This window comes from Rana temporaria, chromosome 1, assembly GCF_905171775.1.
Source record: "Rana temporaria chromosome 1, aRanTem1.1, whole genome shotgun sequence".
Taxonomy (NCBI): Eukaryota; Metazoa; Chordata; class Amphibia; order Anura; family Ranidae; genus Rana; species Rana temporaria.
In genome coordinates this window covers 266511871-266534640 of record NC_053489.1, presented here as the reverse complement: position 1 = coordinate 266534640, position 22770 = coordinate 266511871, and the positions used below count along the sequence as shown (strand labels likewise).

The window sequence follows — 22770 nt, the reverse complement described above, 5'->3', positions numbered from 1 at the left end:
CTAATTTGCAAATAAACAAGACAGCAATGACCGGTTGCAAGGCAGGAGCTGTGAGGGAGAAGTACTTTGGGGAAAGGCGTTCCAGTCTCTTGCCAACAGTGGTATGTCCCCAATGGGAATAATGTTTTTTTTTTTTTTTTTAGGCAATGATCCACTTCTCAAGCATAAAATCCAAAAGGGGATAGGTTATACTACTCATCACCCTCAGCAAAGTGTGCAGAATAAGTTGCAGGCATAGCAGAGATAAACATAGCAACAAGGTACTGCAAAGTGCCAATGCAGGACCCAATGAACTTTTCACATTCGAGTCTTCTCCCCTCAGGTGAGCATACTCCCAATGAAGTCTTCAGGGATAGGATTACACCAGCAGATGTGTCCTTAACCTGTAATGTGCCCAACACAGTACACCAAGTGTCTTGAGTGCACCGCAGGCAGAGGCCAAAAGGTTAGATTACAGACTCCTCCTGAAGATGTCATTACAATAAAATGTACGTCGAGGCGGAGCTACAGGAAGTGGTGCCACAAGTGACACCCACAAGTGGCGAGATACCCGTTATGACCAGAAAAGCAGACCATGCTTGCACCAGTCACAGTGGGGCCAGCCTGTGACATTATACTGTGTTCTCATTGCCGAGATTGCCAGCACTGCCACCTTGGGTTTGGCAGCCAGGTGAAAGTGAGGATAAGCGATATCACTTCTGAGTGAAGGTTTGCTTGAATGAAAGAAATACTTCTTGCTGCATCTTTGGAAAAATCACATCTGTACAACAGGAGTTGATGCCCACAGCACGTATAGAGCTTTGAACACATCTCTCTTCCTTGGACGTGACTATGTGTCAAGTAGAAGTCACCTCAGATTAAAGCATTCGTAAAACTAACATGACAGCGTAATCATTAATCCAGGTGTAATACATTGTTATCGGAGCTGCCAATGTAATGCACTCAATGGCAAATAAGAAACAGGGGAAAGTAAGAACGCAAGCCTGTAGCCAACACAATGAACTAAAAGCAAACACATAGCAGAACACATCTGGTCAAAGCTACATGAAACTTGTTGGACACAGCTTATAAAACATGCAGCATAAGATTTACAAAACATACATTTTACTTTAAAATTATGCTTTGGCTGGATTTACTAAAGGCAAATAGGGTGTTGGCCAGGGAAGTTGCAGTCGAGCTGCATTTTATTGCTGCTTGCCAATCGCCCCCCTTAAGCTGCAACAGGCAGTGAACGGCTGTGATGCTTTGTGCATGGGCAAAGTTCACCTGACACATTCAAGCAATTAGAGAAGCAACATGTTTGTTGGCATAAATGGGGTTAAAACAGGCAGTGGGGAGTTGCTTCCTCACCGCCTGTCAGCCTCTGGAAAGCGATCTGAATGCAGAGGCATGTCTAAATCTACCCCAAGACCCTTTTCACACTGGGGTGGTTTGCAGGCGCTAAAATTAGCGCCTGCAAACCAACCTGAAACAGCAGCTGCCATTTCTCCAGTGTGAAAGCTCGAGGGCTTTCACACTGGAGCGGTGCACTAGCAGGACCGCTCCAAAAGTCCTGCAAGCCGTATCTTTGGAGCGGTGCGTTTACCGCTCCTCCACTGCTTCTTCCAATTGAAAGAAATGGGAAACAGCGGCCATACCGCCAGCAATGACTGTCATCCAATCCAATTTACAAGACAGACGAGGAATGGATCCCCCATTGGGATTTAATGTCAATGGACACGTGTCCATTAACATCTGCTACTCCATAAAGGGCAATGGATGTTTGGATAGGGGCCACTTAGACAGGCGGACCTGATTGGTCCACATGTGTGAAGAGGGCTAAAAAGATATGCACGCAACAGGTCTACAATACCACTAAAGTTTTAGCTAGGTGTAGTAAGGTTTGAGCTAAAGCCCTTTCAGTTGGAACAGAAGTAAATAATACCTAGCTCCTTAAAAATTACCCCTGGCTCCTATATGAGAAAAAAAATAAAAAAGAGGATAAGCCGGGATGCAAAGTTTCCATCAATTCCCTAGTATGTGTGGATTACAGCAGCACAGATAATTGGCATTTTAAAGGATTTGGGAAACGGTTTGTACTTTTACACTCTACAATTCAGTCAGCAAACCAATGAAAGTTTATATTGCGCCACCAATACTTACTTTTCATAGACTAGTTCATCGTCGGTGGAGAAGTAATGTGTGCTTGGAGTGGCCTTTGGTTTACAGCACAGGATGGAAAAGTATAGCCGATCTGTGGGGAAACAAAATAATAGTCTTAGAAAAAAAAGAATCCTATAACAAGCATCCCTAAAACTGACCATACTTTATGCAGTTTTTTACTCAGCAAGCCAACTGAACGAAGAAAGGAAGAAAAAAAAAAAAAAAAAAGGGGGGGGGGGGGGGGGGGGGGGGAATACACACATTAGTGATAGACTGGGGGGCAGCTCTGGTGGTGTGTTCGACAGGTACCTGCTCCCACTTCCGCGGGACTTCACCCGAAGACATGCGGAAATTCGCCCCCTCCTTCCCCTGCCCCACACACAAAGCGCAGTGCACTTTGCGCATGCGAAACAGGGAACTGGCTGTGAAGCCGCAAGAGTTTGTGGGTTGGAAAGGGAAGAGCAGATTCCCCTATTCACACATTCAATGTGGATGGGGCAATCCTTCCCGCTGTGCCATTGTATTCTGCCACCGGAGAGCTTTCACCATCACAAAAACACAATACAAAAATCAAATACACTGATCCATGCTGTCTGCTATAGCAAGTGGGAGAGAGAAAAAAAAAAAAAAAAAAACAGTTGTGTCAATCGACTTGTATACAACCAACTAGCCAATACATGGACTGAAATTCAGCCAGTTCCTGCTGAATCTGGTTGAATTTTGAACTGCGTATGGTTGGCTCAACCGATTCCTTGTTAGAAGTGATCCCGCTGATAACAGAAGAACGTAGAAGCAGAAAGACACAGGGCTTTGGAGAGAGATCAGGAATATTTAAATAATAATAATAATAATAATAATAATAATAATAATAATACTACTACTACACCAAACACACTACAGGGATATGTGCCTAGCTCATATTTCATGAAATCGGGTTTACATCCACTTTAAATTTTATTTTGGATAGGGTGGAGACGGATTTGAACACCTGTTAGGTTTTTTTCAAAAATAGTTTTGGCTTTAGTTGTACTTTAATAAAAAAAAAAGTTGCATACAGTAGATACTGGGTGATATTTTTGGTAATGACACCAAGTTATTTAGTAGTCCTTTATTGTTATGGTTTGTAAATACATATATAAATATGTTGTAGACAATACATGAATTGCTCTACCAAATAAAAAAATAAAAAAAAACACCAGGAAGAAGAATGATAAAAGACAAGTATAAATAATTAACCTCAAGCATTGCACAACAAAGGCAATGTTATTTCACAATCACAGCACATCGACTATTATACTTCAGCAAAGCAGAACATGGCCCTGGAGTACACAGGAGGACTATAAATATAGTGTGAAGGAACCACACCTATACACACACCCAAATACCAGAAACAATACAGAACAAGGAGCAAATGTACCCAAGTAATAAACCATGCTAAATGCACTTCAAGTGCAATAAAATAGTAATTTTATAATCCAGTATACTGCTAAACATGGTTGTATAGGTCATAGGTACCTCAGCCTCACCACCACATGCATTGCACAACAATCACTAGATTTATCACAAGCCACAAACCATGACCTGCTGGAGAGGCCCGAGGATGGGCAAACCAAGTTTTCTATCAGTTTTGCCATTAACCTGTGCTGTAATTGCCAATTCAGTAAAAACACCACAATATATATATATATATATATATATATATATATATATATATATATATATATATATATATATATATATATATATATATATATATATATATAAAATTTATTACACACACACACACACACACACACCTTTGCAAAGTTACAGCCTTTCCATATTTAACCACATTAAACTGTTTACTCTGCTCAGTTTATGAATGATAAGGAGCCTCTCTCTGGGGGTTATTTACTAAAGGCAAATCCACTTTACACTACAAGTGCAAACTTAAAAAGAAAACCACACACAACACTTACAAAGCCATAACATCTGAGGACTGGCAAGCGCAGCAACATATTCTTGTTTTTAGATACCGTAATAGATTTTTAATTAGGAGCTATGGGTGCCATGTGTCCTTATATGAAGTGTGGAAAATGTGCGTAAATCACGATTGGCTGTGCAAGTTACCAATGTTTCAACAAGTAAAACCGTAAACATACAGTATGCATTTCCATTGTGTGTATAACCATTTGCCTAGTCTTTTGCTATACTGTGCGTCTCTAAAAACAAATTTACCTAACCCCTTTGCCTTGAAAGGCAGCAACTTTAGTCCATTCATACGAGTAGCAAAGTGCAGCCAATAGACTACAAGCAGCAAAACATTACACAAACTACAGTTCGTCAGCTAGAACAGTCTGAGGTTTCATTTCCATAAGTGTCAGTTCACACAGGGGCGACCTGTCAGGTGACGTAGCCGTCTGACAAGTCACGCTCCATTCAGTGCAATGGAACCATTCTATCAACTTAGAAAGAAAAAAAAAAAAAAAAAAAAAAAAAAAAAAAGGAAAGGTTCCTTTACTACTTTGGGGCGACTCCAGAGCGGCTTGCTTTGATTTCTATACAGAAGTAAATGTTGGAAGTCATGCAGTACGGGGCAGCTCCAGAGTCGGGCGACTTTGAAGCCTTCAATGTGTGAACCGGTGATCCGACGGTCTGGTTCCGGCCAACGAGCTGGTTCCTGTAAGGACTGCGCAGGCGCAATCCTTGCCGACGGAAATCTCCGAACCTCGGCCGGCATCCAGGGCGACGTGGAATTTGAGGAAAGTGGGCAGCCGGCCTCACTTCGCTTGGATGGCCTCCTGGCTCTTTTTTTTTTTTAAACATCCTCCAATCCACGGGGATGTTAAAGAATGAGCCTGGATGCCGGCCGAGGTTCGGAGATTTGTCAGCAAGGATTGCGCAGTCCTTACAGGAACCAGCTCGATAGGGGAACCTAAACGACAAGTCACCGGCACTAAGAGATCAGAAGAACGCCATGATCCCAGTAAGATTATATTGATCGTTTTGTGTCTATTAAAGATCAGAAAGCCACAGCATCTTTGGAGCATTATACCAACATTAAAGACAAAACACACACAGTTCAATATTTTTTTTTTTGGAGACGACAGCCACACATTACTATTTTTTCTAATATATAAATCAAGCAGCAGTTATACGCCAGGTGAGCCGACTCCCCATTACGCAATTGGCGCTGTTCATTCGGAGGAGGAGTCGGAGGAGGAAAAACAAGCAAGCGCAAGGAAACTTTGTAGTGCCCATTACTACCACTCAACCAGGTATACTTCGATGCCTGACGTTTTCTCTTTTGTTCAACTTCCATAGCCACACATTCATAGAAAAAGTGCTGTACAAATATTTGTTCATCTCTAGAGTATTATTTAGCTTTCCTCATGAATGAAAGCATTGTAATCTAATCAGGATCACATTTTCCTTTTACAGCCAGGAGAGAAAGCAACTTACAGATCCCAACTCGTTAATATTTGTACCAAAAACTTTTCTGGCCCTAATGAACCGGGAAGGCTGGCTTTCCATTCACTGAAGCAGAACAAGGGGAGTTCTTATTACCATGTATCATCTGGGAAATTTGGTTATTTAATGAAAAGATGTTTTATTATACATCTGCAAAAATTCATTGGATGCTATACCAATATGGGAAAAGTAAACTACAATTTCTCCCAAGAACCTAATAATTTCCCTAAAAATAACTTAAAAATTGACAAAAGTAATAACTATGGAATAAACCTTGAGGGATGTCAAACAGACTTTGCTGTAGGATCTTAAATTCAAACAGAAATGTGTATATATATATATATATATATATATATATATATATAAAAAAAAAAAAAGGCGAACAGAATGAAGACTTCTGCACCAGCTTACAGGTAGTTTTGCCCACTCTTCACAAGAAGAGCACTCCAACAGTCTCAGGGCCGAAGGGTGCTTTTGCTCCTTTTCATAGATGTGCAATAATAGTAAGACCAGGCCTCAGAACGGCCATCCAGGGCAGTTGGCTATACTTACATGGACCTTAAAGTGGAACTAAACCCTCCTATCATTTTCAGCCAAGGAAACTGCCATCTTAGCCTCTGTTTAATCTTCTGCGGCCATGATGCTGCACAAGTGATCAGTTATGACAGAGATTGGAGGGTTTGACAGATTGGTTGAGAGCCCAACTTAATCTCACGGTTAGCATCCCGGTGACTTGTCCTTAAGGTTCCCCTAACGGCAAAGTTCTTTCAAGGAATGTGCAGGTGCAAACTTGCCGATGGAAATCTCCGAACCTTGCCCGGCATCCAGGCTCATTCTTCAACATCCCAGTGTATTGGAGGATGTTAAAAAAAAAAAAAAAAAAAAGAAGAGCCAGTAGGCCGAGCGAGCGGTCCGAGCGAAGCGAGGACGTGAGGCTGACTGGCCACTTTCCTCGAAATCCACGTCGACCTGGATGCCTGCCGAGGTTCGGAGATTTCTGTCGGCAAGTTTGCGCCTGCGCAGTCCTTAGAGGAACTTTCTCGTTAGCCGGAACCATATCGGCAGATCACCGGCACTGTTAAATCTATGGGATTACTTCCACTTTAAACTTCTATTTGCAACTTTAGTCACTTGACCATTAAGATGCTTGAACATGGTCTTAAATCCTCTCTTCTTGACGTTCCAGTCCATTTTCTTTTTGATCTCCTCGGACAACTCTCTCCTTTGCTCAAAGGATGAAACCAAACCGTAATTAGAGATATATATATATATATATATACTCTCTATCTATATCACACACACACACACACACACACACACACACTAGGATCCATGTATAATCTTTTCAGAGCAACAGTAAAATAAAAAAAGATGGCCATACATGGATCGAAGTTTACCAGGGAATGGCTGAATTTCGATCCATGGATGGGCAGGGTGGTTGCTCACAATTCAAATATACTTGTGTACAACCAGCCTGCTGGGAAGTGTCCTCTCGATCAGCACCATTGTGGTGTTGATCGGTGTAGGCCAACGGCGGGGAAGTTTCCCTGCTGTTAGAATTAAATAGCTTGGTGGGGGGGGGGGGGGGGGGGAATTCATCGAATGTGTGGATGGAGGACTCTAGCCATTTTCTTTCATTGAACAAAATGTATGGCCAGCCTAAGGGGTAATTCATATATTTTGCCAATTCCTTTGCCACACACACACACACACAATAGACCAATACGTCTGGGATACGCAACAGGAAAGATGGACAATGTTTTGTACAACTGTTCTCCTGTATTTAGACATATCAAACCATTGTTTTCTCCCACACCCTTTATTTTAGTGCCACACCATTTCTTTTACAGTGTTGTTGCTTTTAGGATTGTATAAAAGAATATACCAATGGCTAAGCATATATATTTCTGTATAACTGTATGATCTGCTTAGCTGTAACCCGATTGAATGATATAGGCCATGTTGAGATAAATATGTATACATACACTTCTGTATATGAATATAATTGTTAATATAAGGCTGCATACTGCCCCATAGTCAGACTCTGGCAGTTCACCGATTTGCACTCAAAAAAGAAAAAGAAAAGAAAACCGCAAAAGGCAACAAACTTGGCTAGCGACAGTCAATGACTCACACTTTCTGCAATAGAAACTCACAGAAAGGGAATAGTGATGCGATCCTCTACCCGAGTCCTGCCCCTACGCCAGCACTTCTATTACTCTGCAAATTTAGAAATAACATTCACTGCTAGAAGTTAAAGGGGAGCTCCAGGCTTTTTTTTTTAGGTTTATTAAAAAAGTCAGCAGCTACAAAAAGTGTAGCTGCTGGCTTTTAATAAACAGACACTCACCTGGTCGACATTCCAGCGACGCGCAGCCCAGAGCTTTGCTCCTCTTCCCCCTCTCTGGCCGGCGTCTCCATTCCTAGTGTGGGCACCCGGCAATGACAGCTTTTGGCTTCACGGCCGGGCACTCACTGCACATGCGCGAGCGGCAGGCGATCGCCTACAGGGAGGGGCCGCCGTATCGCCTAAGCGGTCCCTGGGCGGAAGGAGGAAGCGGGACAGGAAGTCCCACTCCTACTGAAGCCCCCCCAAAAAAATTACATGGCATGTAAGGGGGCAAGGAGTGGTTTAAGCGGAAGTTCCACTTTTGGGTGGAACTCAGCTTTAATAGTCAGCAGGACAGTTGATTTTTTCCACAGATACCCTTCAATCAGCGTTGCAGAGTACTTTTTTTTTTAAGCCAGCTTTAAATGGTGCAAAAAAAAAAAAAAAAAAAAGGAATTTCGACACTAGTCTTCGGTTTCCTGGGTCCCCCGTATAACTTAGGCAGGCCATACGCAGTTTGAATCTCAGCTGGTTCAACAGGAAAAAAATAAAAATAGGCCAAGATTTGAACCATGTATGGGCAGGACGAATGTACCAAGCTGATCGATCAACTTGGATACAACTAGCTCGCTAGATTCTCTTGAGATTTTAGCTAGTGACTACTATAGCCGCTGGCAATAATCAGTCTTCCCCTGGTGGGGGTGGCTTCCCCCGTCTGTCCCTGCCCAGAGAAGACAATTGCTGACTCCCCTGTCAGCACTGCCTGTGGTGATGGGGGGAAAAAAATAAATAAATAAATAATCGGGCAAATTTCACAGGCTGCAGGAAAGAAATTTGCACTGTGTATGGCCAGTCTTCGTTTTTTTTTCTTTACCTGAGGATTTATACGTCCTTAGATCAAGCTGTGCAGCAAAAGTGGAATATAGAGGGTTAGGAAACCATTTAACATCAACACGGGTGCTTTAGATGCATGCTTCCAGCTAGGACTAGTCAATGATGTGTGATAACTCAAACACATGATCCTGAAACCTTAATGGAGGCAAGTCGCTCCGGCCTCCTCCCAGCTGCTGATGGACATCTGCAAGAGACTGTGCTATCCCTTGTGCTTTGGTACAGAGTAGAGCTGCATGATTCTGGCTAAAATGAGAATCACAATTTTTTTTTGCTTGGAGATAGATCACGATTCTCGCAGCGTAACAACATCTTTCACATTAAAAAAAAAAAAAAAAAAAAAAAAAAATTGTGCCAACTTTGCAGTTTTTTTTTTTTTTTTATTAATTGAAGTGTATTTTTTCCCCAAAAAAATTGTGTTTGAAAGGTTTAGACTTTAAGTGGTTAAACTTCCTGCATTTACACAGTTTATCCCTTTGAGCCAAGTATGAAGAGTTACAATGTTTCTAGTCATCTACTGGCACAGACATGTTAAAAACTTGGCAGACTGCCAAAGTGAGCAGAGAACTCTACACTTGTTACATGAAAGAATCGGGAAATGCTACAAGAGAGGGGGGGGGGGGGGGGTTGAATCGAGATTGCGAATTTTTTAATGATCAATTGTGCAGCTCTAGTACAGAGTGGGCACTCTTCATGGCAGGATGATTTGATGAGGAGGGAACTGGAGTCTGTGCCAGGGAAGTTTTACAAGTGTAAAATTTGGGCAGCACGGTGGCTTAGTAGTTAGCTCTTCTGCCTCGTAGCAATTGGGTTCTCAGTTCAGCTGACCTTCAGGACACACATAATCAGATTAGAGTTTGCATGTTCTCCCTAGGTTTGTATGGGTTTGCTCCAAGTACTTCTAATTACTTTTTCAAAGGCCCTTTTTTTTTACCCCAGTACGTGTATCCAACTATCCATGTATGGGCAGGGAGGTTGTAGAGAAGTCAATCTACCAATCGACTTTTGTTCAACCACCCCGACGGGTTTTGTTCACTCGATCAGTGCTGCAGGCTATGGCCTAGTTAGAATACAAAAGGCCTGCCGGCTGAATGAAGAAAAAAATAAATAATAATATGACTCATCTATATGAGTCATATTATTATTTATTTTTTTCTTCATTCAGCCGGCAGGCCTTTTGTATTCTAACTAGGCCATAGCCTGCAGCACTGATCGGGGAGCTTTAGTAACCTTTAGATTGAAAGCTCCTTGAGGGCAGGGACTGATGTTAATGTACAGTATGTAAAGCACTGCATTAACTGCTATACAAATACCTGCTTGGGTACATATGTTAACTACATAATGTACTAGGGAATGTTTGACAGGTAGAAGAAAATATACAAAAATACACACAACTTAAAAGCTTAATACTACTAAAAACTCCAGGTATGAATATTTTATGCATAGTTACATTGGTGCAGCTCGGTAGTGCAGTGTAACTATGCATATACCAGATTTGTGGGATCGCCCTGGAACCTGGAAATCACTGCTACTCCAGTGATCTTCACTTGCTTCCAGGTCCTGTGCCAAGCGGCCAACCTGATGCACGGTGAACACAGGTTGCCCACTGGGCATGGGTTTAATTTGGAGATTGCTTTGTATTTTCACAATGAACACAATGGGGGTTATTTCCGAAAGGCAAATCCACTTTGCACTGCAAGTGCAGTCGCTGTAGACCTGAGGGGGACATGCAAGGAAAATAAAAAACAGCATTTTAGCTTGCACATGATTGGATGATAAAAAAAAAAAAAAAAAAAAAAATCAGAAGAGTTTCTCCTCATTTTAGAACTTCCCCTCAGATCTACATCAATTGGACTTACAAGTACACTTGCAGTGCAAAGTGGATTTTCCTTTAGTAAATCAACCCCAATGCATTCTCCAGTTGAATTAGGTGGAGAGCACACCATCACTGACCCACCTCATCCAATCAGAGAACGCTTTGCATTGAGAGCATACAAAAGCATCCTCTGAATGGCACCAGTGCAGAGCGGGCAACCTCCTGTGTTCAGTGCATCAGGCCAGCTGTTCAGCACAGGACACAAAAGACACTGGAGATCACTGTAGTGGTTTATACATAGTCACACGCTGTAAATAGAGAGAGATAGATATATATAGATACGAGTATATAGATACGAGTATATAGATATGTGTCAGGATGGACACAGCATCTACTCCCCATCCAGTATCCAACCTAGCTTCCTAGTCTCTCAAATGTGTACGAGTGGGTGAGGACTTTACACACATACATTTGATAAACTGAGGGAACCCAACTGTACAGATATTGTACAATTAGATTGCAAATGTGTGTGGCCAGCTTTAAAAACCATAGACATATATGGAATCAGTAACTGTTTAATCACAGGGTTTTTCACATGGTCAACTTTGATGCAATATAATAAGTGATGCGCCAAAACTTCTGCCACCAAAAACAACCAAAATTTTGCTGTGATTATGGTGTATTTTCCATAGGTCATGAGTAGAGCTGTGCATCTTCACTGGTCTCACAATTCGATTAATATATCAACTATTCAATTTGATTCTGCCATGCATCACGATTACTGCCCATGGTTTTCATCAAAAACCCATCAGCCTCACCAGTGCCCATCAAATGCAGCCTCACCAGTGCCTGGATGGATCACAGACAGCGGGCAACTCCTGCTGTATCACAGAGCTTTGATCTGTATATCCCAGCGCGCCCATCCTCCTCCAGTGGCCGTTGTAGCAGATTCCCACCTCCTAGACCGGGTCCTGTGATAGATGGAACGTTGATTGGATCAGTGTTCCGTCTATCACAGGACCCGGTCTAGGAGGCGAGACTCTGCTACAGCGGCCACTGAAGGAGGATGGGCGCGCCAGAATTTACAGATCAAAGCTCTGTGACACAGTGGGAGTTGCCCGCTGGGTATGATCCATCCAGGCACTGGTGAGCGGCTGCCCTGGAGAAAATCAGTTACATACAGGCGGAGAGGAGGGAGGGCTCCGACAGAGGCGCGGGGATGATATCAGCGGAAACGTTTAAGGCTGAAATGCGATGCATTGGTTCAACGTTGCATTTTTGATGCATTTCAATGGGGAGGTGCATTTTGGGTGCGTTTTTTTTTATGCACCAAGCAGGATTTTTAGACACACATACTTCAAAAGAGGTGGTGATACATGGCAGACAATAAATTTCATTCTAAATTTAAATTCATGATAATAATTAAATATGTATACATTTATAAAAAGATATATTTTTAAAAAAAACGTCAATTTTAGTTTCGGTCAAGTGCATCCTAAATTTTCGGTTTCAGCACTGGAATTGAACGACGAGGGAAATCTCATGGCTGTCAATGGTGCACATTCTAAACAATGTGAACGGTGCGATTTAGGTTCCTGCACTGCTTTGATGCGATTTACAATGCTACTTTGCCCAATAGATGATGCAAAATTCATAACACAAACTTGCGCTGTAAATTCGCATCAAAGTCACATGGCAGTAGCATGAACTGAGCTTTTCGAGTTGAAATCATCCCCCAGCTCACAGAAATGACATAGCTTTCTATTGACACAAGAGCCGTCACTCAATAACAAATTTACAATGGAGAAAGGAGCATGCAAACATGCTGACGGAGCCACTAAATCAGTACGCACGTCACGTACTTTGTAGTATTAGAACAAGCTTTGATAAATCAGCCGAGTATTTTTAGTACGACTGATGCTGGCTTCTAGAGAGGAGTCAAGGTTTGGAAACTTCTACCGCTGTGAAGAGGGAACAATGGAGGCTTCCAGCGCCAACAAGGGATTTGGAGGAGACTGCAGGGAAAATGTAACCTTAGATTTGGGTTACTATTAAAGCACAAGCTGACATTACTCAATCCCTCACAACTGGGCTGCTACAAGTGACCTTTGTGACACAAGGCATGGAGAGACATGTAGGTGATGATTTTGGTAATTGGGCAAATATTTAACCAATTTCAAACCACACCAGAGACAGCCCAAAAAAAAAAAAAAAACACCTCACAAACACAACACAAGTTTACCCTTGAAAGCACAGTATTATGATCCATTCACACAGCAATCTGTGCATTGACATGCGTTTGTAGGCTGCTTTAAAATTTTACTTTGCACAGCAATACTTTTATTTTCCTTTTAAAACTGCACAAATTTTTTTTTTTTAAATTAAATAATTCAACTATTTTAAAAATAACGTTGAAGGTGTTGTAAAGATAAAAAAAAAAGTTTTCCCTAAATAGCTTCCTTTACCTTAGTGCAGTCCTTCACTTACCTCATCCTTCCATTTTGCTTTTAAATGTCCTTATTTCTTCTGTCTGTAACTACACACAGTAATGCAAGGATTTCTCCCTGGTGTGGAGAAAGCCTCTTGAGGGGGCGAGCAGGTGTGTCAGGACGCCCACTAACACACAGCTCCTTTCTATATCTCCTGCTCGCCCCCTCAAGAGGCTTTCTCCACACCAGGGAGAAAGCCTTGCATTACCGTGTGGAGTTACAGACAGAAGAACAGGAAGTGAGGATTTCTCAGAAGAAATAAGGACATTTAAAAGTAAAATGGAAGGATGAGGTAGAGTGAAGGAGGACTGCACTAAGGTAAAGGAAGCTTTTTAGGGAAAACATTTTTTGTTACCTTTACAACCCCTTTAAGGCAGGTTGCATTGCACTGAAAAAAGTAGGCCACGGTCTATTTTTTTTTTTTTTTTATAGCGCAGAGTAGTGCACACCAACACAAACACGCCAACGTGAATTGCTGCTACTGAAATACATTGCACACCAATAATGGAAGGGGTTCAATGTGGGCACCTCTCCAAGAGCCATCACTCGTCTCTTTCATAAAGCGTACCAATGCATCCACTAGCAAAAAGGGTCACTTTTAGCAAGGCTCTGATCACATCAAGAGGTGCGGCGGAATGCTTGTTTTTTGGAGGCATTTTCAGGCATCAAATGTAGGGCAGCCCAATAATTTTAATAAGCTGCCTTATTGCGCAAGAACACGCAAAAAAAAAAAAAAGTGCCTGCATCACCTTTTTTTTTTAATCACATTGCACCAAATTGTTGACGCATGCAAGACACGTGGAGGTGCCATTAAGAATGAACCTGTATAAGGAATTAAGGCACTGCTGTGTGTCCGCAAAGGGGCAGCACATGTTTGTGGGAAAGCACGCATCTTTGTATTCATTCCCACAACACACTGGTGTGAACAGAAAGTGGATGTAAACCCGATTCATGAAATTTGAGCTGGGCACATATCTGCAGCTTTTTCTTATCTCTCTACAAAGCATTGAGTCCTGTGGCTTTCTCCTGCTCCGTTCTTCTGTTATCAGCATAATAACTTCTGAGACATTCTGACACACCTGATAAAACCAGCCTGAATTTTGTGCCAGGGTGGGTGTTCTAAATAGGTTAGCAGCTCTACTCCCAGTACAGCGCTGAAAGTCTCTGCCTATCTGGAGGGGGTGTGTGCGCTGCCTTTCATCCAATCAGCTGTCTCCCAGTGTAATCCAATACTTCTCTCAGTGTAGAACAGGGATCCTCAAACTACGGCCCTCCAGCTGTTGCGTTACTACACATCCCATGAGGCATTGTAAAACTGATATTCACAGACATGACTAGGCATGATGGGAATTGTAGTTCCTAAATAACTGGAGGGCCGTAGTTTGAAGACCCATGGTGTAGAATGAGGAAGTGAAAATTATAACATGATGTGCACTTTCCAAACAGCTTATAAATCTGAAGACAGCAGATATACATGTAAAAAACGTATGTAGAGAGATTTGTATCATCTGAGGCTGTTCACTTCACTGGGTATATGTGAGGGTTTGCATCCACTTTAAGTCTACGTTCACACTGCATACAGCTTTAAAATCGTGCAACGTCACTTGAAAGGACACGGTTTCAAGGCCGAGTGTCAGTGCGACTTGGCTGACATCTGCAAAAACTTCATGCACAAATATCTATGCAAGACCCCCCCAAAACAAAAATAAATCGCCAAAAGTAGTGTTGGAACTACATTTTAAAATCGGGAGCAGCAGTGTAGCGTTGGCGTTGTATTTGGACAGTTCCATTGCCAACAGTAGGGTGCAACCTGTCATGCGCATGAGAAGTTGCACAGGTGTGAACAGGGACGTCTGCTTTGTTTAGAATGACAAAAATGCATGCTTGAGCTGTTTTTGCTGCCCGCCAACGGCAAAGTTCACCTGACATGCAACGATCAGCAGGCAGCCTGCCTACTGAACGCTACACATTCAAGTAAATGTGGAGCGATGCAAAAGCCCCGCAAACAATGCGCGTGGTTGCGACAAGTTTTCCTCCAAAAATGGCGCTAAAACAGACAGCGAGGAGATGTTGCATCGCGTCCTCACTACCCATCAGTGCCTCTGGAGCGCAGTCCCAAAACAGATCAGATTTCAGAGGTGGGGGGGGGGGGGGGGGGGGGGGGGAGTGCATGTGTAAATCTACCCTCAGAAGATGCTGGGAAGTGGGGCAGGCTCATTGGTCATTGTACTATTAATTTAAAAGTGCTTGTAAACATTAATTTTTTTTTTTTTAAACAAATATATCTATACTTACCTGCTCTGCAATGGTTTTGCACAGAGCAGCCCTGGTCTTCTGGGGACCCCTGCTGGCCCCTCCTCTTCATTGTGTGCCCCCATGGAAAGCTGCTTTCAATGGGGGCACCCATTCAGGCTCGCTCCCGAGTCCCCGCTGCTGCATCCATTGACAGACAACAGGACTTGGCCCTACCCCTGTGTCACAGCTATCGATTGGCAGCAGGGGCTGCTACCAACCTGTCCAATGAGGAAAGCGACCGCGGCTGGAACAGAAGGTTTTTCTCCACTCCTAACGCACCCCTGCCCATTGAAATCAAATCGGCAGTGGCACTTTTTACCCTTTATTCGCCCAGGGGTTCAAAGTGCCCGCTATCAGCCGAAAAGTGCCTCAAACAGTAAAGCGCCGCTAAAACTAGCAATGCTTTCCCCCCCTAACGCAGCAGCGCTTCAAGTGTGAAAGGGCACTTAAAGTGGTTGTATACCCCACTTTTTTACTTTTACCTACAGGTAAGCCTATAATAAGGCTTACCTGTAGATATAAAGAATATCTCCTAAACCTGCACGGTTTAGGAGATATTCCCCCCGCAATGCGCCGCTGATTGCAGTGGCGCATTGCGCAGCGGGAATCCTCGGCTAAAGGGCCAGCAGCCGCCAGACCTTGCCGGTTTGAAGTCTCCCGCGCGTATGCGCAGGAGTGACGTCATCGCCGCTTCAGCCAATCACAGCGCTGGAGCGGCGATACCCGGAAGACACGCCGGAGCAAGATGACATCTCGCTCGGCGTGGACCAGGTAAGTTCTCTTCACCTCGTTTTAAGGTAAGTATTTCATAATGAGCTAGTATGCGGTGCATACTAGCTCATTATGGCTTTTCCTACAGGTGTAAAAAAAAAAAAAAAAAACAGGGTATACAAGCGCTTTAAAGATGCATTTTTAAGAGGATAATAAAGATAACTCAATGTACTCATAAATATAATCTACTGCTCCAATTTGACTTCCTGTCCAGAGCAATCAGAATCGTTTTGATCAATTAGTTATGCTTTAAATCGATTGATGACCCAATAAGTATCGTTTTGATCATGCACAGATCTGATCGCACTACCCGACTCATTTGATCATAAAGTTACATGTATGGCTACCAATGTGATGGTCATACACTAAACATAATCCGATTGTACAATCTCCCCCAGATCCATCAACATCTTATAATGCAAGGCCTGTGATTGGATACAATGTGAATGAACTATTTGGATTGGCTTGTCCTCCGATCACGTAGTTTTGGAAATTCTAGAGGCGATTGTAGCGTCAGCAGATGAGTATCCATCCCTGAGAGTCACATACTTAGGACAACACTTGTTTCATCCATAGCGATCTTACCCTCCAGCACCGTCACCGCACCGATCGGTAGGTCGCTGTCCTCGGTCATGCTGGCAATGAAGGCAGGAGGACGAGGCGTGTGTGGGCCGATCGCACTCAGTAGGAAGACGTATGACAGACTGGCACCCACCCCGACCACAAAGCTCCAGCACCCATCAACTTTCCTCTGCAGGTCACAGGCGATCTCTTCCTCTCCCGCTGCCCGTGCCGAGTCCTTGTCGGTAAATTCCAATGATTTGTGATCAGGAAATCCCTTCGTCACTTAGGAGAGCCTCCGATCCCTATCGGTCCCACTACAAGAGCCGCTGATCACCTCCGCCCCGCACACACAAGCCCAGTTTGTTATGGATCCGTGTGTTGCAAACAAGGAGTCAGGTGGGCGTGGCGCAGCGCTACGCCTCCCTCTTGCTGCCATTAAACTTCTCTATTGGCTCCCCGCCCCAGCCGTTGTTGAAAGGAATGCGTGCAGCCGCCAATAGGGAGCGCCGCTAAAGTTTAAATGGCCAGGCTGGGGGGCGGAGCCAGTCTCCACCCACGTTTAGCAGGCTCTTCCACTCTCTGGACTTGTTCGCACGTCTATTAGGAGGATGTGCGGGACATCACACACACACACACACACACACACACGCCCTGCCTGGAAACTTAGTGCCTTTCCGAACATCAAACTCACTTAGTACAGTTCCCAACTGTGCCTCTTATTATTCAGCTTCAGTCATCCCTATTTGTGTGATCTGATGGGACGATCTCTGATGGGGGTCATACATGGTGCAATAAAACCTAGCCATCAAGGTCCGGTTCCACAAATCCATTCGAATTTTGTCTAATTGGGACACAAATAGCGTGGTGACAGTTTTGATCAGTTGTGGCAGAAAAACCCCCAAAAATGATTGTACAAGGTGGACCGATAGCTAGGGTTGTCACCTTTTCTTCAAACCCGAACACTTTAGAGGCGCACAGCAATTTTATTTATAGTATAAATTATACATAGAGTTTGCTATTAAACAACATTTCTAATCATATGAAGTTAAAAACAAGAGTCCTCCTTTACATCAGAGTCCACAAAGTTCCCCTTTTACATCTGAACTCGCAGAGTTCCCTTTTACTGTAAGGGGGCACTCTGATGTAAGAGAGAACTCTGGGGTCTCTAACATAAGGGATGCTCTGGGAACTCTGATGTAAGGGGGAACACTGAGAACTCTGATGTATAGAGAGGACTCTGATGTAAGGGGGAACACTGAGAACTCTGATGTATAGAGAGGACTCTGATGTAAGGGGGAACACTGAGAACTCTGATGTATAGAGAGGACTCTGATGTAAGGGGGAACACTGAGGCCCCATACAGACGAGCGGACTGTCCGCTGAAATCGGTCCGCCGGACCGTTTTCAGCGGACATGTCCGCCCGGAGATTTCTGTCTGATGGTTGTACACACCATCAGACAGAAATCCGCGCGGACAGACAGCGCGGTGACGTGGCCGCGACGATGACACAGCGACGTGCGCGACCCTGGAAGGTCAATGCTTCCACGCATGTGTCGAATCACTTCGAAGCATGCGAGGGATGGCGGCCGATCGGACATGTCCGGTGAGTCTGTACAGACGACCGAACATGTCCGACGGACATGGTTCCAGCGGACATGTTTCTTAGCATGCTAAGAAACATTTGTCCCCTGGAAACCTGTCCGATCCGCCGGACATTTGTCCGGTCGGCCGTACACACGACCAAACATGTCCACGGAAACTGGTCAGCGGACCAGTTTCAGCAGACATGTTCGGTCGTGTGTACGAGGCCTGAGAACTCTGATGTATGTAGAGGACTCTGATGTAAGGGGGAGCACTGAGAACTCTGATGTGCAGAGAGGACTCTGATTTAAGGGGGAACATTGAGAACTCTGAAGTATGGAGAGGACTCTGATGTAAGGGGGAACACTGAGAACTCTGATGTGCAGAGAGGACTCTGATTTAAGGGGGAACACTGAGAACTCTGATGTATGGAGAGGACTCTGATGTAAGGGGGAACACTGAGAACTCTGATGTATGGAGAGGACTCTGATGTAAGGGGAACACTGAGAACTCTTATGTACGGAGAGGACTCTGATGTAAGGGGGAACACTGAGAACTCTGATGTATGGAGAGGACTCTGATGTAAGGGGGAACACTGAGAACTCTTATGTACGGAGAGGACTCTGATGTAAGGGGGAACACTGAGAACTCTGATGTATGGAGAGGACCCTGATGTAAGGGGGAACACTGAGAACTCTTATGTATGGAGAGGACCCTGATGTAAGGGGAAACACTGAGAACTCTGATGTATGGGGAGGACTCTGATGTAAGGGTGAACACTGAGAACTCTGATGTATGGGGAGGACTCTGATGTAAGGGGGAACACTGAGAACTCTGATGTATGGAGAGGACTCTGATGTAAGGAGGAACACTGAGAACTCTGATGTATGGAGAGGACTCTGATGTAAGGGGGAACACTGAGAACTCTGATGTATGGAGAGGACTCTGATGTAAGGGGGAACACTGAGAACTCTGATGTATGGGGAGGACTCTGATGTAAGGGGGAACACTGAGAACTCTGATGTAAGGGGAACACTGAGAACTCTTATGTACGGAGAGGACTCTGATGTAAGGGGGAACACTGTGGCCTCTGGTGTAAAGGGGAACTTGGGGATGTAAGGGGTGCTCTGAGAACCCTGCTTTACCTTAGTGTACTCACTCAGAGGCAGGAGAGAGAAGGGGGGAGACTTCAGTCACAGACAGGTATGGATGGTGAGCTCACTCACCCCTTGGCAGTCAGCACCTCTCATCCAGATGTATCTGAGGCGGCCGGACTTCCAATTTCCAGCCTGCACTTTCCTTTTCTGAGGCACAGCCCTGGGGATTGAAGTGTGAGCAGACACAGAGTAGGGGTGGGAGGAAAAGGTGTAGATGGAGTCCTCTCTCTCGTCCGTGTGGGGGGGGGGGATTGTTAGTGTTGGCTTTGCGCAGCATGAAGGCGAGTGTAACAGACACTCTCAGCTTAGACAACTGCAGCCAGCAACCCTGCTGGGAGGCCATAGTCCAGTCTGAAACCCGGACGCATGATTCCAAACCCCAACTGTTCGGGTGAATACCGTACAGGTGGCAACCCTACCGATCAATCAACTTTTTCTCCCACCACAGCCGATTGACTTGGGTTCATTAAAACCATCACTATCTGCATCTAATTGCTGCACCGTGCCCTTTTCATTTTAAATGATCAATGTCCAATTTGATCATTTTGTCAGATCAGGCATCAATTATTATCAGGGATGCATCGGTATCAATGCCCAATATTTTCATGCTCCAGATACTGAAACGATACTTTGTGGTGCGATTTGCATCCATACAAAATGAACGGGCGGAAATCACACTGCAAAGAGTCACATGATTTGAACAGGAATACAGTGGGATGCCTGTCCAAATCGCATGCGATTTCCTCCAAAGCTCATGTGTGTGAACCCAGTAAAGAAAGGAAAACACCATGAGGTGCAGCAATAGGCAGTTCCTAAAAATGTTCTAACAACTCACAAATAAATATTGTTTAGGTGCCAGATAGGCTTCTCTGAAGAGAAGGGTTTTCAGGGATCGTCTAACAGTAGACAGAGAAGGATATAGCCGGACAGATTGGGGGAAGGAGTTTCATAGGGTGGGAGAGGCTTGAATGAAGTCCTGGAGGTGAGCAGAGAAGGAGGCGACAAGGGACCTAGAGAGAAGGAGGTCCTGGGAGGGACAAAGAGAACAATTAGATTGGTATTTTGAGACTAGGCTAGCGATGTAGCTGGGGGGCGAGTTGTGCATGGCTTTGTAAGCTGTTGTTAGTATTGTTAAGTTAATTAGTTGGGCGAGCGGAAGCCAGTGGAGGGATCAACAGAGAGGAGTAGCAGACACAGAATGGTTGGTAAGGTGGATGAGTCTGGCAGCAGCATTTATGATGGACTGAAGTAAGGTAATGGTGAGCCAGTGAGGAGGGAGTTGCAGTAGTCTAGAGATGACCAGGGAGTGAATTAGAAGCTTTATGGCGTCATTGGTTAGGAAGGGGCGTATTTGAGAGATGTTTCATGGGTTGAGGCGACAAGCTTTGCACACTGATTGGATGTCGAGCCATGAGGAGCGTTCAGATTCTACGATAACACCTAGCACCTTGGAATGCGGGGATGGGTTGATAATTGAGCCATCAATCTTGACAGAGAAGTCAGGGAAAGATGCAGAGGGCTAGGAAATATTATGAGCTTGGTTTTGGATAGATTGAGTTTGGGGAAGTGACATCCAGAATGATATGTCTGTTAGTAAATTGGTGATGTGTGTGGACAGGGCTGGACTGGGACAAAAATTTGGCCCTGGACTTCATCCAGACTGGCCCACTTTGACAGGTCTCTCCCACAGCGGCCGGACAACTCCCGCACCCCCCCCCCCCCGGCCACTCAAGCCCCCTCTCCTCCTTCACTAGCCACTAGCCATTCTACTTTATTAGAGTAGAACCGCTGGTACTGGTACTCTTATAGGCAGTACCAGTGGGGAAGCTAGACATTATTTCTCCGGGGGAAAGAATCAGTTTGGTGCCCCCCTTATGGGACAAGATTAGGCAGAAGTGAGAAACTCCCAGGCCGCTGTCACTGAAGCCGGCCCACTGAGCCATCGGCCCACCGGGAAACTCCCTGTAGTCCCAATGGCCAGTCCATCCCTGTGTGTGGAGACTGATGGAGTAAGCTGACGGGTAGATCGGTCTGTTTTATCGCAGGGACAGGGACCCAGATTCACAAAAGAGATACGACGGAGTATCTCAGATACTCCGTCGTATCTCTCAGAGTATCTATGCGACTGATTCATAGAACCAGTTACGCATAGATAGCCCTTAGATCCGACAGGTGTAATTGTTTTACACTGTCGGATCTTAGGATGCAATATCGCGGCCGCCGCTGGGGGGAGTTCGCGTCGTAAACCAGCGTTGGGTATGCAAATTAGGAGTTACGGCGATCCACAACGGTTTTTCGCGTTCGCTACGTCGCTGCTACTCTAGTTTCCCGTCGCAAAGTTAGTTGTCGTTTTTGGTGCCCTAACTTTACACAGCACACGTATGTGCTGTATAAAGTATGGCCGTCGTTCCCGCGTCGAAATTTAAAATGTTTTCCTTCTTGCGTAAGACGTCCGGGAATACGGAAGTACGCTACGCACGTCGCCGTTCGAAAAAATGACATCACTTTGCGCAAAGCACGGCGGGAAATTCAAAAGGGAGCATGCACAGTAGGTCCGGTGCGGGAGCGCGCCTAATTTAAATGGCACACGCCCCTTTGAATTACGCGGGCTTACGCCGGAGGCCGCCGGCGTAGGTTTTCATTGCAAGTGCTTTGTGAATCAGGCACTTGTGATGAAAACTTGCGGCGGTGTAACGTATCTACGATACATTACGCCGCCGCACTTCTACGTGAATCTGGCCCAGGGTATGTATAATAACTGAAAACATGTATATAGGGAGATCCGCAAGGTCAAAAATTTACCACCCTTCATTAATAACTAATACACATAGATGATGCCCATAACAGGGATAATTCACAGATGACCCAAAATGTCAATAACAAAAAAGAAAAATATAAACCCATATACAAAATATGAAAAATATCCCAAAATATTTTATTACATAGAAAAATAAAACAAAAATAAACGAATACTGTAATACAAAACCAAAATAAAACATTAATAAGACAAAATTATTTAGAATGTACACAAATCCCGAAATAATGGATCAGTGTCAGTCCAATGGAGAAGAATATCATCTACGTATCTGTGCCACGATTAAACATGGCACGGGTATATAAAGAGGTCCTCCCTGGACATACTGTCCCGCTCCAACTGCCTTCAGGTATAAGTTTGCATAAGTACCTTGTACCTAGAAGAAGTTTGAGCCATTGAACATTAACACACGTGGGGAAATCGATGAAAACTGGAGCAGACAGAATCTGGAGCAGCTGTGCATGCCAAG

The 22770-nt window shown here is 44.3% G+C and overlaps 1 protein-coding gene across 6 annotated transcripts in view; it reads right to left on the bottom strand.

Annotated features, from left to right (window-relative positions):
• CDC14B (cell division cycle 14B) overlaps positions 1-22770 on the bottom strand; it is a 125395-nt gene that overhangs the window by 33811 nt on the left and 68814 nt on the right. For 5 of the 6 annotated variants that reach the window (XM_040355437.1, XM_040355421.1, XM_040355401.1 and 2 more), the window contains exon 2: positions 2143-2233. In XM_040355437.1, the coding sequence (XP_040211371.1) occupies positions 2143-2233 (91 nt within the window). Of the gene's footprint in view, positions 1-2142; positions 2234-16768; positions 17207-22770 lie in introns of those variants that run through there. The other variant, XM_040355444.1, reaches the window with a different exon arrangement.